We start from the raw sequence: 15,687 nt of genomic DNA, 5'->3' as shown, positions 1-15,687 counted from the left end.
GATCACACCATCGTGATTATCTGGGTCGTGAAGATCTTTTTTGTACAGTTCTTCTGTGTATTCTTGCCACCTCTTCTAATGTCTTCTGCTTTTGTTAGGTCCCTACCATTTCTGTCCTTTATCGAGCCCATCTTGGCATGAATGTTCCCTTGGTATCTCTAATTTTCTTAAAGAGATCTCTAGTCTTTCCCATTCTGTTGTTTTCCTCTATTTCTTTGCATTGATTGCTGAGGAAGGCTTTTTTATCTCTCCTTGCTATTCTTTGGAACTCTGCATTCAAATGGTAGGTCTTTCCTTTTCTCCTTTGCTTTTAGCTTCCCTTCTTTTCACAGCTATTTGTAAGGCCTCCTCAGACAGCCATTTTGCTTTTATGCATTTCTTTTTCTTGGGGATGGTCTTGATCCCTGTCTCCTGTACAATGTCACGAACCTCCATCCATAGTTCATCAGGCACTCTGTCTATCAGATTTAGTCCCTTAAATCTATTTCTCACTTCCACTATATAGTCATAAGGGATTTGATTTAGGTCATACCTGAATGGTCTAGTGGTTTTTCCCACTTTCTTCAATTTCAGTCTGAATTTGGCAACAAGGAGTTCATGATCTGAGCTACAGTCAGCTCCTGGTCTTGTTTTTGCTGACTGTATAGAGCTTCTCTATATTTGGCTGCAAAGAATATAATCAATCTAATTTCAGTGTTGACCATCTGGTGATGTCCACGTGTAGAGTCTTCTCTTGTGTTGTTGGAAGAGGGTGTTTGCTATGACTAGTGCTTTCTCTTGGCAGAACTCTATTAGCCTTTGCCCTGCTTCATTCTGTACTCCAAGGCCAAATTTGCCTGTTACTCCAGGTGTTTCTTGACTTCCTACTTTTACATTCCAGTCCCCTATAACGAAAAGGACATCTTTTTTGGGTGTTAGTTCTAGAAGGTCTTGTAGGTCTTCATAGAACTGTTCAACTTCAGCTTCTTCAGCATTACTGGTCAGGGCATAGACTTGGATTACCATGATATTGAATGGTTTGCCTTGGAAATGAACAGAGATCATTGTGTTGTTTTTGAGATTGCATCCACATACTGCATTTTGGACTCTTTTGTTGACTATGATGGCTACTCCATTTCTTCTAAGGGATTCCTGCCCACAGTAGTAGATATAAAGGTCATCTGAGCTAAATTCACCCATTCCAGTCCATTTTAGTTCAGTGATTCCCAAAATGTAGATGTTCACTCTTGCCATCTCCTGTTTGACCACTTCCAATTTGCCTTGATTCATGGACCTGACATTCCAGGTCCCTATGCAATATTGCTCTTTTTTTTTTTTTTAGCAAAAAAGCAAATGAACACTTTATTTTCATTCTTTTAGTATTGATTTTAGTAACAGCAATTTATGGAGTAAAGATATTAACAAATATGCAAGCAAAAATGAATACTTTTCCCAGCTACTTCAAAATGCTACATTTATGGCTCTTTACAGCATTGAACCTCGCTTCTATCACCAGTCTCATCCACAACTAGGTGTTGTTTTTGCTTTGGCTCCATCCCTTCATTCTTTCTGAAGTTATTTCTCCACTGATCTCCAGTAGCATACTGGGCGCCTACCGACCCAGGGGGTTCATCTTTCAGTGTCCTATATTTTTACCTTTTCACACTGTTCATGGGGTTCTCAAGACAAGAATACTGAAGTGGTTTGCCATTCCCTTCTCCAGTGGACCACATTCTGTCAGACCTCTCCACCATGACCCGCCCATCTTGGGTGGCCCCATACGGCATGGCTTAGTTTCATTGAGTTAGACAAGGCTGTGGTCCGTGTGATCAGACTGGCCTGTTGTCTGTGATTGTGGTTTCAGTCTGTCTGCCCTCTGATGCCCTCTCTCAGCGCCTACCATCTTACTTGGGTTTCTCTTACCTTGGACGTGGGGTATCTCTTCACCGCTGCTCTAACAAAGCACAGCCGCTGCTCCTTACCTCGGACCTGGGGTAGCTCCTCTCAGCTACCGCCCCTGTGTGACTTCTTAGTGGAATGTTTTTGAGGTTCATCCACAGTGTAGCATGCATTAGTGCTTCATTCCTTTTTATGGCTAAATTTTGTTTTGTTTTTGGCCACAGCACACAGGATCTCTGTTCCCTGACAAGCAATTGAATGCACACCCCCTGCAGTGGAAGTGCGGAGTCCCAACTACTGGGCGACCGCGGAAGCTCCAGTGGCTGAATTATATCCGATGCACACCAATAGCTTCCCACTTCAAGTATCAGAGCTCTGCTTCTCTGCTCGGAGTTCTCTCTGACTTCCTAGGAACTTGGTCAGCTTGCATGCAGAAGAGTCTGGAAGAGTGAGGGATTTAACAACCAACATTGCATCCAGTAGAGGATGAAAATCAATGACTAAACACCTCAGCTTTCTCATGAATGAAGAAATTCAAAGGCAGGTTTTACAAAGTTCTTTGGAAGGTCCCTAATGGGATTAAGCTGCATTTTCCCACCACAGTAACGAACACATAATCAACTCCTCTCTTCTTTGTATCACTTATCCCACTCCTCAACTTGTATTTCTTGAAAGATCCCAAATAAACTTACTTTCACCCATGCCCTTCTCCTAGAAAGGAGTAGCACCCAAGAGCTCTTGCCTTAAAAGGGCCATATGATGCTTTGAAAAAACAGAGGAATAGTATAGTAATGCCCTTGGAATCCTCAACTCTCAAGGTTCTGAGTATCTTCATTCCCTTTAATGCTGTCACCAGAAACCTCAATGACCCTTTACTCCCTGCAAAGTGTAATATGCCAATAGACGTAAATTATTCAGCCTCAGAGGCACAAGACTAAATAAAGTGCTTTATTGGGGAAAATGAGAGCTTCACAGATATAAACAAGCAGCTCTAGAAGTTGTACATAAAGATAAGAAGCATAGAGATGGGATCAAAAGAGAAAGATTATGTCTAAAAAGAGGCTGAGATGGAGAAAGGGGAGACAGGCACCAGGATTCAGTTTAGGGGAGCTCTAAGGCCTTGGAACACTGGAAGTGGAACAGTGGAGGCCAGCCTGGATCATCTGCAGCCACGTGGACAGCGCTTGGTCATAAACTGAATCCCGGTGGCAGCTGCAGTGTATCCTTTCACATTCAGGAATTAGAGCCTGTTGAGAACGGAGGATAGGACCAACTGAGCTTCTAGGACTCAGCTTATTTTCCAAACTAATCTTGAAGTTATGTTTGTACATCTTTTCACAGAAGACTAAAAGGAAGTGGGTTTTTCTGGAAAACTCTGAATGGGATGTGGCTGGGAGTGGGTTGCTGGCGAAGACTCATGAGGGGAAATTGATGGCCTGGAAGGGGTGATTGGTCCACCTCTCCAGCACTAGGCTGGATGTCCTGTGATCTCTCTGAAGTTGGTCTCTGAGATCTCACCATGTCTGCATCCTCTCCCACTCCTAATACTTGCCAGCTTTGATCCACAACCACACCCCCTCCCAACCTCAGTTTCCCAGCAAGCCATGGTCCCACCCTCTGCAAGGTTCATTCTTACCTGCTGATCGTGGCTGGTCAGTTCCTGATCTTCACTTGGTCTGTCAAGGATGCAACTATTCTGGTATGGGCCAAGCAACACCCACACTCCCCCCCTGGCAAGGATGAGAGACTGGGGCCCCTGGGACTCACCCTTTGCAGAGCAGGCGCTCTGGCACACGGCTTGGGATTGGAAATTGTTATTGTTTCCTCTACAACCACCATAGATGAAGCTGGAGCAAGAATTATTTGTCTTATCATACCACCAACGATGGAAAAGAGCCATGCAGGGGCCAGCTTCTTTGGGCATGCTGCATATGTCTGCAGGGAGATGCCAGAGTTGAGATTTTAAAGTGCCCACACCAAAAAAAAAAAAAAAGCAGCTGTTATTGTCCCCCTAGTAACTAGCACAGACGAAACCAAACAAGCTCCTTTTACCTTTTCACACCTTGGGAGCCCAGTTCCATTGATATATTTGCCTATTTGTAGACCAGAACAGAGCTGTTTGGCTATCTGCATCCCCAGGGAACATCAGGTCAGGTCCCCACTTTCCCTTCAGGTCACTGGACTCAGTGTCTCCCCTGAGAGTGAGGAGCCTCTGTTTTCAGGGCTGTGCACTTAATTCGGGGCACGCACATTGACCTCCCACATTACCAGTCTTGTCCTTGACTTCAGTTAAATGAGGATGCAAAATCCCACCCTGCTCGTCACTCGGGCTGTCCTGAGGTGCAAATAAGACCGCCCTCAAGGCCCGCTACGTTTTGAGCTCCTTGATTGTATCTAAATGTGCAGCTTCCAGCACAGTGCCTGGCAAGACTAGGTGCTCAATAAATTCGTTCTGAATGGATACAGGAGTGCCTCAAAACTGCCAAATTATAAGCCACTTACTCTGCCCTCCAATCCATGCCAAAGAAAGAGAATATGGGGTCAGAGTCAAGGACAAGTCCATGCAGGGAATGGAAGGGGTAGTTTTTCAGATTGTCAAGCCCCTTTTTTCTCTGCAGTTAGCTTCTGTCCTGTTATGGATTGAGTCCCCCTCCAATTCCAGTTCATACACTGAAAACCTAGCCCTCAGCACCTCAGAAGGACCCTGTTTGGAAATAAAATTGGGGCCTATATCATTAGTTAAGATGAGGCCATACTGGGATGGGATGGGCCCCTAATCCAAAATGACTGGTGTCCCTTAAAAAGGACAAGTTCTAATAGATAACTAGTATGGCACCCCACTCCAGTACTCTTGCCTGGAAAATCCTATGGACGGAGGAGCCTGGTAGGCTGCAGTCCGTGAGGTCGCTAAGAATCAGACACGACTGATCAACTTCACTTTCACTTTTCACTTTCATGCATTGGAGAAGGAAATGGCAACCCACTCCAGTGTTCTTGCCTGGAGAATCCCAGGGACGGGAGAGCCTGGTGGGCTGCCGTCTGTGGGGTCGCACAGAGTTGGACACGACTGAGGCGACTTAGCAGCAGCAGCAAAGACCCACTGTATAGTGCAGGGAACTCTACTCTATATTTTCTAATGGCCTATATGGGAAAAGAATCTTAAAAAGAGTGGATAAACGTATTACCGATTCACTGTACTGTATACCTGAAAGTAAGATAGCATTGTAAATTAATTATACTCCAATAAAAAAATTAATAATAAAAGGGTAAATTCTGACACGGACACAAACACAGGGAGGACAGCATGTGAACATGAAGATCGAGGATCTTCATGGCACAGAACACCGGAGATTGCCAGCAAACCACCAGAAGTTAGAGGAAGAGGTGTGAAACAGATCCTCCCTCCCCACCTGACAAAGAATCAACCAACTTGCCAACACGTGACCCTGAACTTCTAGCCTGCAGAATGGTGAGACAATACACTTCTGCGGTTTAAGCCATCTTGTCGGTGCTGCTTTGTTACAACAGTCCTAGCAAACTAACACAGGTCCAGGCTAAACTGTAAGTTCCCCAAGAGTCAATTCCCACAGCTAAACAGTTGAGTTCTGTTGATTTTTACCTTCTCAAAGCTCACCTGTCTGCCCCTCTCCTTAAGTCTCAGGCTGTTGAGAGAGCCTCATATTGATCTTCCAGCCTCTATCCTTGGCTCCTACAATCAGTCCTTCCTGCTGCCCACCAGAGAGAAGGACCTGACGGATCCGAGACCAAGCTAATTGTGTCATTCCACAGCTAAGACTTGACTTCATGAGCAGGTCTTCCGTGGCCTAGAGACACTTCGTCTGGCTCCTGTTTGGCGCTCTGGCCTCCTCCCCTACCACAGTCCCCTTTTGAGCTTCAGGCTTCCACAATCTTCAACACCCGCCCCCCCCCCACACACACCTTTCACTCCATATTCCCTCTGCCAGCCTTCCATTGTTCATTAATCACACTCTTATTCTCCCTTCAAAACCCTTCCCAGACATCAACTCCACTATGGCATCTTGAACTCCATTCTCCACACCGCACCCCCACAGGTGCCTCACTCGATCCTGCATTTTTCTACTGTGCTTCTGAGTCATGTGAGTGCGTTTGCCATTTTTTTCATCTTCAGTCTCATCTATGAGGTGGTGAGCTTCTGTGAGGTAGTGAGCAGAGACCATGTCTGATTTCATCTTGGAACCCCATTCTTAGCAGGTGGTCATGCACAGTGTAGGATTTTGCAAATGCTGAGGGTAAAACAAAATGTATCCTGCCTGGAACTGAATAAGTCATTCCTTGAGCACCTACTACGTGCTCAGTGCTTAAAGAGACAAAAGTATGGCCTCTGTTATATAGGAGCTCCCAGTCATGAATGACTGAATAATGTGAGCTAACATGTGTCACGTGACTATTAGATGCCAGGCATTGCCCTAAGCATTTCACCTGCATAAACATATTTGATCTTTCAAATAACCTTTAACATTAGTCTTTTTGCTATCTAGAAACTGAGGCGTCAAAAGGGAAAGTGGTTCATTTGCCCAAGATAAATAGGCTGGTGAGAACTGGAGCTAAGATTTGAACTCAGGAAGTCTGCGTCCAGAATTCCTCAACTATAGGCAGACGAACAACCCACTGTCCCCCTGCCTGTCCAGTCTACTCCACTGTCGAGCCCTGTTGACTTCACTTCCTACTTGCCTTTCAGACACATCCGACTCTTCCCCACCCTCTCAGCTACTTACTCCAAGAAACCATATTTTTTTCATCTTGAAGTTCTTTAAGTCACTCCATTCCTGTCTCGTAGGCATAGTAAAAGCCACACCATGTGCCCACCCACCTCAGTGAATTTCCATTGGTCTTAAGATCAAGGTGAGACCCTCGTCCGACAAGAACCTACCTACCGAGACCCTTTCTCCCTTTCACCATGTTCACACTCATGTACAAAGTCTTGATGGTGGGGCACCAGAATCCATCAAGACTTTGTACGTGTACATTGCCTGTGCCTGGAAAGCCCTTCCACCCACTTTTCCCCGAAATTTGCTGCCCATCCTTCTGAACTCAACTCTAGTTTTACTTTCTCAGGGAAGGCTTCCTCAACCTCTTTATAATAGGTCAAATCCTATTATACGTCTCAGAGACACTCAACAAACATTTCTTAAATGAGTGAATAAAGAATCTCTGATAGTCTTAATAGATTCAACAGACATAGAAAACAAACTTATGGTCACCAAAAGGGAAAGGAAGGAGAAGGGATAAATTAGGAGTTTGGGACTAATAGATACATCCTACTATATATAAAATAGATAAACAACAAAAACCTACTGTATAGCACATATAGAACTACATTCAGCATCTTGTAATGATTAACAATGGAAAGGAAACTGAAAAGAATATATATATATATGAATCACTTTGTTGTACACCTGAAACATTGTAAGGAACTATACTTTAACTTTTGTCTTTATTTTTTTTTCAAAATTTAAACTTTTTATTTTGTATTGGAGTACAGTCGATTAACAATGTTATGGTAATTTCAGGTGAACAGCGAAGGGACCCTACGTATAATGTAATACATATACATTACACTTTAATTAAAAAAAATTTGTTGATAGTCTTTCTGGAGCTGAGGTAGATGGGCATGGAGTTAAGACTGCATCAGCAAGGATAGGCCCTCTGGTCTGGAGTGGTCAGCAAAGATTTCCTAATGCTAAAGTGGATTTGTATAGGCAAGCAGTGAATCTGGAGCAAAAAGCTATTTTTTTGTATTTTTAAGAAATACAAACATCTTAATTATCATTTGCAGCAACAATGTTGATATATGGTGAACCGATAGCGGCCCCCTTGCTGCTGTTGCCGCATCGCTTCAGTCGTGTCCGACTCTGTGCGACCCCATGGACTGCAGCCTACCAGGCTTCTCCGCCCATGGGATTCTCCAGGCAAGAACACTGGAGTGGGCTGCCAGACCCCCTGGGGACTAAGAAAATCATAAGGGTTAAAAAAAAAAATAGTAAGAAAATAATAAGAGTGGAAAGGAGCCAAGAGACTTTGTGGTTCAATCCCAACCTTATACCTAGATTTTGCTTGCGGAACCTGAAGCCCAACAGGATAAAGATACCCCCTAATGTCAAACATCAAAATAGGGGCGGTGATATATCTAAATTTCAGGTTTCCCAAGTCCAGCAGTCTTGCTCAGAGACCAGCCCTTAGTGAACAAGGGACAGGGCCAGCCCAGAGGAGCAGAAGGGGAGGATACAGGTAGAGGGGTTGGTTATTGAGGCTCTCAATATGTGTTTACCTTGTTGGAGGTTTAAGCATTTTCTTCCGCAGCTGAAGAAGCAACACTTCTCATGCTTCGGGCACTTTTTGTTCTTTGAACATTCATCCCTTTCTTTGAATTCACAATTACCCTGGATTCTGGGGCATCTCTCTAGGGAAGGACCGACAACCATGAGTCTTACAGTCACAGTGTCCACACTTGTCCAGACCCAAGGCAATTCTGGGGAGTCAGGGGAGTTTGCTTTCACTTTGCTCATCCCCAGGGGTCCTTTTCCTGGGGGACTTTCATTTATTTCCCAGGGCTGCCTGCAGCGACCTTTCTCCTGACCACCCCTCACTCTCTGCCTCCTTTCCCCTAGCCCCGCCCGCTAAGGCAAGATTTCTCAACCTAGGCACTGGAGGCATTTGGGCCAGATAATTATTTGATGGGTAGAGGAGGGTTGTCCTTTTGTAGAGCGTCCACTGTAGGACGTTTGGCAGCACCCCTGGCCCCTACCCACTAGACTGCCGGTAGCACTCCCGGGTTGTGACAACCAAAAAAGCCTCTAGACATTGTCAGTGTTCCCTGGAAGGCAAAATAGCCCATTGAAAGCCCCTGGTGTAACTAAGCCAATCTAGTCGCTTTGGGCTGGTTGAGAAAACAGTGTTTGGGAGTTCCTCTGGGGGGCGCTATTGTGCAGCAATATTGTTCACCCTGGTAGTCAGACAGCTGGGTTTTTTAATTCTCATCCTTGGTTTACCACTTACTGTCTCTGAACTTTGGTTTCTTCATTTATAAAATCCTTTTAGCCTTACAGAGAGGTGACGAAGAATTAAGACAAAGCCTGTAAAGCTATAATCATCGTCACAGATGCCCAGTAATATTAACTAACACTGGTTAAGTTAACCATAAGCCTAGCACTCTTCCAACCATTGTAAAGAGGTTATCTCACATAATCGCCATAATTGTTATATGAAGCTAATTCTATTAATATTCCCCACTTTTCAGATGAGGAAACTGAAGCACAGGGAATTTAAGCAGAATTTGTACCCACCAAGTCTGACTCCCTCTCTTTAAATCCCTACTTTCAGATTTTTCAGTAAATGGTAGCAATTATCAATATTACTCTATTTGTCGTTATTCAGTCGCTCAGTCGTGTCCGACTCTTTGCGACCCCATGGACTGCAGCATGCCAGGCATGGAGTATTACTGTCTTAAATTCAAAGGAATTTCAAAAAGTCAAGGAACCCCTGGGGAGGTGGGAACACTTTCTAGAACTACATTTGAAAGACTCAGGAGTTAATAGAGGTGGCGTTTCAAGAAAGGGGGCTATTTTTGTCATGGGGTGAGGGAAAAGTCCCTTACGCATCCCAGATCTTTACAGCCCCTCCCCTAAATGCTAGATTTTGTGATACACACCCCACCACCCCACCTCAACTCAAAAAGACCTTCCCTTTCAAAGGGGCTGAAAATACGAATTGCCCAGGTCTGGATTCTTGCATTCACTGAAGAGATCTTCCATAGAAAAGAAAAAGGGAAGAAATAACCCAAGTATCTCCCTCATCTCTAGCCCAGGCCCAGGGCTAAGGTGGTGGAAAGCTTGTTTCTTCCTCCCAGCCATATTCTTTCTCTCCAGGGCAAGGGCTGAGGCCCCAGTACTTACGGGGAAAGAACCAATCAGTCAGAGCAGGTCCCTGGACATTCACCAGAAGGAGGGATAGCACCAAGAGGCTCAGAAGAACAGAAGACTCCATTCTGAAGGAAAGCTGTCCTGCTGGTTGTTCCAGACCATAAAAATGTCTGGCTGCCTTTGTCCAGCCTAATCTTTCAGTGGTCAGTGTCTTGGATACTTGAGAGCTGGAGTCAAGCCAACCACCTCCTTTCCTGGTGGGAACACTGGGTTCCTGAGGTCATCAACGTGACTAGCTGGCATCCACATCCCACAGCCCTGGGCAAGGGTCTCTTACGGGTGGCTCTTGATTGTTAGCCCCCTCAACTGCAGTGGGTCTTCTGGTCAACCAGAGAAAGTGGGCAAAGCTGCTCTCATTTTCCAGGCTAGATTAGGAGTGAATGCCACCATCGGAGGTCTTCATCTTGATAACTTTGAGAGTTGTAGGAGGACCTCATTCTCTTTTCACTTTCCATTTCAACTGGCACACCCCTTCTTGTTTTGTTTGATCCATGTGCATCTATTAAGCTCTTAGTATCTCTTTGTTTCTGTAAGTCTCCCATGGTCCCTATGTTTCTTTGCTCCCTCTCCCACACTGGCCTCCCATCGTCCTTTTTCTCTTTGGCTCACTCCACTCAAACTCTGACTAAGACCAAAGAGTAAAGATGTTACCCCAGAGTGATGTGGGGAGGAGGAAGCAGGCTGATAGCAGAGTTTGCAGATAACGTTTGTCCAGATTGCATTGTCCTGAGAGCAGGAGGGAGGGTCAGGAAGGTTGGAGCTTGTACAGACCATCTACCATCTGGTGCAAACTCCCTGTTGTCTGATGGGGAACTGTGAAGGGAAGAGACGTGCCTGAGACCACAATTCAGTAAATGTCAATAACACAGCAGAGTTTCTGGTTTCTAACTAATTAACGGACTTCTAACTAACAGACAGGCTGTGGGAGAGAGTGGGGGGTGGTGCTGTAGGACTTGTCAGCTTTCCTTCAGCTACGGAACCCAGAACCCCAGCCCGTCAATCAGTCCTGGTAGAGGAAGACACAAATGTCATCAGTAGGGTCCCTGTTTTCTTCCCTAAATAGATGTTGCACATTTGGGCATAGCTTTATTTTCCAACTGTCTTATCTGCTGGAGAAGCCAGACAAAAACCAACCTTATTATCCATGACTGACTCTATGGTCACAAAATCTAGGATCATGACAAAGTCCCTATGGAATCTATCATGTGGGTCTGAGCCTACTGATGGTGATGTTCTTGGCCAAGACTGCCTGAGGCACTCAGACAGCCTGTATTTACTCTTGTAGAGCCCCACAGACATTCCTTCCATCATCACCAGGACCGAGGTTGGGTCTGGACTAACCTTTGTGGTTCTTCGGGTGGTTGCAGGACACATCTCTGCAAAATCCTCAAGGAACTGTTAAAGGGAAAAACCACAGGCCACAAATGGCATCATTTATGCTCAAGTCTATGATACCAAGCCTAGATTTAATACCTAACCTAACTGCAGTTTTGACCTTCACCAGAAATGTAGCATTACTCAGTCTGGAATTCCTGGGTCAGCACCAATGAGGCAATCTGTCGTGTGGGCCATCTCCATGCGTCCCACTCCCCAAGAACAGGCAATCTGTGTGATAAGGACCCGTGATTCTCTTCCCTCCAAAAGCATAGCCCAGTCTAAAAGTAATCCTTTCTTTTCTTTTGCTTATAGCTCCCTTGTCTCATAGCTCTTCCTATAAAAACCCTCCGTTTTGTACAACCCATTGGAGCACCTTCTAGCAGTTCGATGGATGCTACTCAATTCATCAGTCACCTAAGAAAGCCAGTTTGACCTTCAAATTTACTCAGTTGAATTGTATTTTTTTAGTGGAACTTTGCAGAACAAGGTTTTTATTACTCACAAGTTCTGGAGGGTACATGACAGGCCCGAGGGCCACATAGTTAAGATCACAAGCAGAGAAAGATGAAGAAAGTGTAGACCTGGAGCTCTGCCTTTATTAGGGTTCAAGATGGAGTGTCTAAGGTTTCACTCTTTTTTTTTTTTGAAACAATTTCTGCCCCTCTCCCCTCCACCCTTTTTTTTTTTTTTTTGCTACGCTGGGTCTTTTCTGCGTTGCACGGGCTCAGTAGCTGGGAATCTCTTGTGGAGCATGGATTCTAGAGCGAGTGGGCTCTCTAGTTGTGGCATTGGGCTTAGTTGCCCCATGGCATGTGGAATCTTAGCTCCCCAGCCAGGGATTGAACCCACATCCCCTACATTGGAAGGTGGATTCTTAACCACTGGACCACAGGAAAATCCTAAGACTTCACTCTTTATTGATGAGTTTAAAGCATGAAAGCAGGAATGAGGGCATGGAAGGGAGAAACCGGGTCACCCAGTGGTTAGTCATCTAGGTTATGTTGCCAAAACTCAGCCTCTGTTCACCAGTGCCAAATAAAAAGGCAGAGACAAGAGTTTGGGGTAAAATAGGAAAAAGTAGCTTTTAGTGCTTTGCCAGGGGAAGGAGTCCACAGGGGGCTAATGCCCTCAAGATTGTGTAACCCACCCTGGGCGAGCTAGACAGGAGCTCTCTAGTGTTCAAGGAGCAGGGCCTCATCAGCTTGTGGACAATTCTCAGATTGACTGGCATCCAAGTGAAGTTTCAAGCATCTTCAATGTCCTGATTTCAACCAGTTTAGGGTCTATATTCGGAGAGGCAGTGGCACCCCACTCCAGTACTCTTGCCTGGAAAATCCCATGGACGGAGGAGCCTGGCAGGCTGCAGTCCAGGGGGTGGCTAACAGTCGGACACAACTGAGCGACTTCACTTTCACTTTTCAATTTCCTGCATTGGAGAAGGAAATGGTAACCCACTCCAGTGTTCTTGTCTGGAGAATCCCAGGGGCAGGGGAGCCTGGTGGGCTGACATCTGTGGGGTCACAGAGTCGGACACGACTGAAGTGACTTAGCAGTAGCAGCAGGGTCTATATTCTTGCAGTGAGCAGTTTTCATCTGAAGGGAGTCTTCTTCCTGTAAAAACAACTTAGGAACTTGTGCCAGGCCTTCATCTGTATCTTTCAGGGAACTAGGAATTCGGGAGTTCTGCTATGTGACAGAATTATAGTCGATAATGTTACCAGCTCCCCAGTCAACAGCTATTCTTTGTTTCTGCATCTTCACATTTCCCAACTATTAACTCTTGAGTCAATATTTTACTTCAAAAGACAAGGACACAGGGGCTTGAACACAGTTTCAGTACTTGGGCTTTCTAAGAGGGAAACTTCACAGATGGGGGCAGCCTGGTTCCTTGCCAAGTTGTTTCGCTGTGTCAAATAACTGGCAATATGCTTACTCAAGAGGGATGTCGTCAAAATGGATGTCCCGACAATCAAAAGCTTAACATCAGGCACTACAGAATACTTTCCCACCAACTACATGATCTCACCAGATCCCACAAAGAAACTAGGGAACAGAATTTTTAATGAACTGCCAAGATGTCTTAAGCAGTAGCGTCCTTCTTATTCTACTACTTGCATTCTCCCAAACTCAGCCCGTGGGGAATAGAAAGCTGAAATACTTAAGTGGAAAAACTCTGGGGGCCCATCTAGTCCCATTTCCTCAAATTACAGCTAGAGATCATATGGTCCAGAGAAGTGAAGATGCTGACCCAACTTCACCTAGCAAGTGAGTGTCAGAAATAAAGTTAGGAGGGAGTTGGGTTCCTAAGCCCTTGCCAGAGGTCATGAGAGAATCTTCTGCATTGGTGTGGATATACTATTTTAGTAGAGAGTTGAAGGTAGAGAGGAATGGTGAGTTCAAAGAGGAAGAAAATGATATTTTAGGCAACACAGGCTAAAGACCAGGGCTTCCCAAATAGTGCAACGGTAAAGAATCTGCTGCCAACTCGGGAGGTGCAAGAGATGCAGGTTCAGGAAGATCCCCTGCAAAAGTGAATGGCAACCCACTCCAGTATTCTTGCCTGGAGAATCCCATGGACAGACGAGCTTGGCGGACTACAGTCACAGGGCTGCAAAGAGTCGGACATGACTGAGCGGCTGAGCAAACACACAGAGAAACTAAAGGCCAACAGAGTCTGTAAGTGTCCAAGTGGTTCCCAGGGTTCCCAAATAAGACTGAATTTTTCTGTAAATTTTCTTAAATGAAATCTCAGAATTTCTGGTTGCTCTATCCCATTCTATCTTGTTAAATTTTCAGCCACTTTAGAAGCAGGTGAAATGAAATTTACATTTTGGGGGCCTTGGATTAATGTTGCTTGGGGACCATTCCTTCATCTAATTTCTCGGAGAAGGCTGAGTAAGGATCCACCTGGATTTTTGTCCCTCCTTCCCTCTGGCATCTCCCCAACGGTCAGTGTGCCCTACCTCTGCCTTAGCCACACTTCTGTCCTAGGGCCAATCTTGGGCTCAGAATGAGGGACTCCAAAGGACACCAAGGTAGATGGCCTCTACCTGGAAACTTCGGCTTCTTCACTAGACCAGGACGTATCACATGCTGACTTCCAGTCCCTGGCTTTCTGCATTGTTTCCTGTGCCTCTGACTTAACCACTGAGTGCCATGTTGGTTTCCCAAAGAGACTCTGAGCTCCCCTGAGCAGGTCTGTGTCTAGATCCTGGTGTTGACATTTTTCAATCTTATTTATTTATCTTATTTCTGGTTGCACTGGGTCTTCATTGCTGCTCATGGGCTTTTCTCTGGTTGTGGTGAGTGGGGGCTACTCTTCACTGTGGCATGCAGGCTTCTCACTGTGGTGGTTTCTCTTGTTGGGGAGTGCAGGGTCTGGACACATGGGCTTCAGTAGTTGCAGCTCCGAGGGCTCAGTAGTTGTGGTCACAGGCTTACCTGCTCCACAACATGCGGAATCTTCCCAGACCAGGGATTAAACCATGTCCCCTGCATTGGTAGGCAGTCTTATGCACTGTGCCTCCAGGGAAGTCTGAGATTTACATTTTTTTAAATTTTATTTTATATCAGAGTATAGTTGATTAACAATGTTGTATCAATTTCAGGTGTATAGCAAAGTGATTCCTAGTACATATGCATGTATCTATTCTTTTTCACATTTTTTTCCCATTTAGGTCATTAGAGTGTATTGAGTAGAGTTCTCTGTGCTATTCAGTATGTCCTTGTTGTAGAACCTCAAATTTAGAACATGAATAAGCCCAGAATAAATATTCAGTACATTCTGTTGAATGAGCTATGGAGGTGCAGGATTGGTAAGTGGACATGTGGATGGATAGATGGACCAAGGTGTGATAAGTGGGAAGGTGGTTGGATTAGTAGGAAGAAGAAAGAGTGAGGGTAGCATGAATATTTAAGTGCATGAATGCATGGATATGGATGGGTGGATGAATGGCTGGGCCAAGAAGTAAATTGCTTTGGATAAAAGTATGGATAGGTTAGTGATGCAATGAATGGGTCTATTGATGAAAGCTGTTTGAATGGAAAGCATATGAGTTATTGGTGGGTGTAAGGAAGAAAGACGGATGTAGAAATGATGGAGAAGTACATTGATGGATATGAGAGAAGTGTGTGAGTGTGAAAGATAAGTAGGTAGATAACTAGGTAGATGGATGAAAGATTGGATATAAATTGGGCAGCTGAACAGGCAGAAGGAAGATGAGTGAGAAGGGTAAGTTGGATGGATGTATGGGTGAAAGAATGGGTGCAAAGATAAATTAGTCGAAACGTGTGTCAACGGAGGGCAAAGTGAGTGGATGGATGGGTGAATAAATGGACTGAATGGTTGATGGATAGGTAGGTGGGGGTGGAAACATGAATGAAAATATTAACTAAAGTTGAAGAAAAGAAAGGGACTGTATACAGAATAATTTATATTACTATAAAGTCATACATTTATAAATAGGGAGAA

At 44.9% G+C, this 15,687-nt stretch overlaps 1 protein-coding gene across 1 annotated transcript; it reads right to left on the bottom strand.

Annotated features, from left to right (window-relative positions):
• Positions 1-2,811: 2,811 nt before the first annotated feature.
• LOC147360130 (eppin-like) lies at positions 2,812-9,981 on the bottom strand. The gene is made up of 4 exons (XM_086330850.1): positions 9,809-9,981; positions 8,189-8,316; positions 3,646-3,813; positions 2,812-3,125 (listed from the first exon to the last, which is right to left on the bottom strand). The coding sequence occupies exons 1-4, from the start codon at positions 9,901-9,903 to the stop codon at positions 3,112-3,114; spliced, it is 405 nt and encodes a 134-aa protein (XP_086186976.1). The 5' UTR covers positions 9,904-9,981; the 3' UTR covers positions 2,812-3,111.
• Positions 9,982-15,687: the final 5,706 nt, after the last annotated feature.

The sequence above is a fragment of the Bos grunniens genome, chromosome 13 (genome assembly GCF_055505025.1).
Source record: "Bos grunniens cultivar Pamir isolate PY7600 chromosome 13, Bosgru_T2T1.0, whole genome shotgun sequence".
Taxonomy (NCBI): domain Eukaryota; kingdom Metazoa; phylum Chordata; class Mammalia; order Artiodactyla; family Bovidae; genus Bos; species Bos grunniens.
This window is presented reverse-complemented; position numbering and strand designations above follow the sequence as displayed.

Excerpts from the sequence above, each read along its gene's own strand:
- LOC147360130 (XM_086330850.1), bottom strand. The coding sequence starts at position 9,903 with ATGGAGTCTTCTGTTCTTCTGAGCCTCTTGGTGCTATCCCTCCTTCTG. Across the intron at positions 8,317-9,808 it reads GATTGGTTCTTTCCCCGTAA|ATGCCCCAGAATCCAGGGTA; the intron begins GTACTGGGGCCT and ends TTCCCTAGAGAG. Across the intron at positions 3,814-8,188 it reads ATGCTTAAACCTCCAACAAG|ACATATGCAGCATGCCCAAA; the intron begins GTAAACACATAT and ends ATCTCCCTGCAG.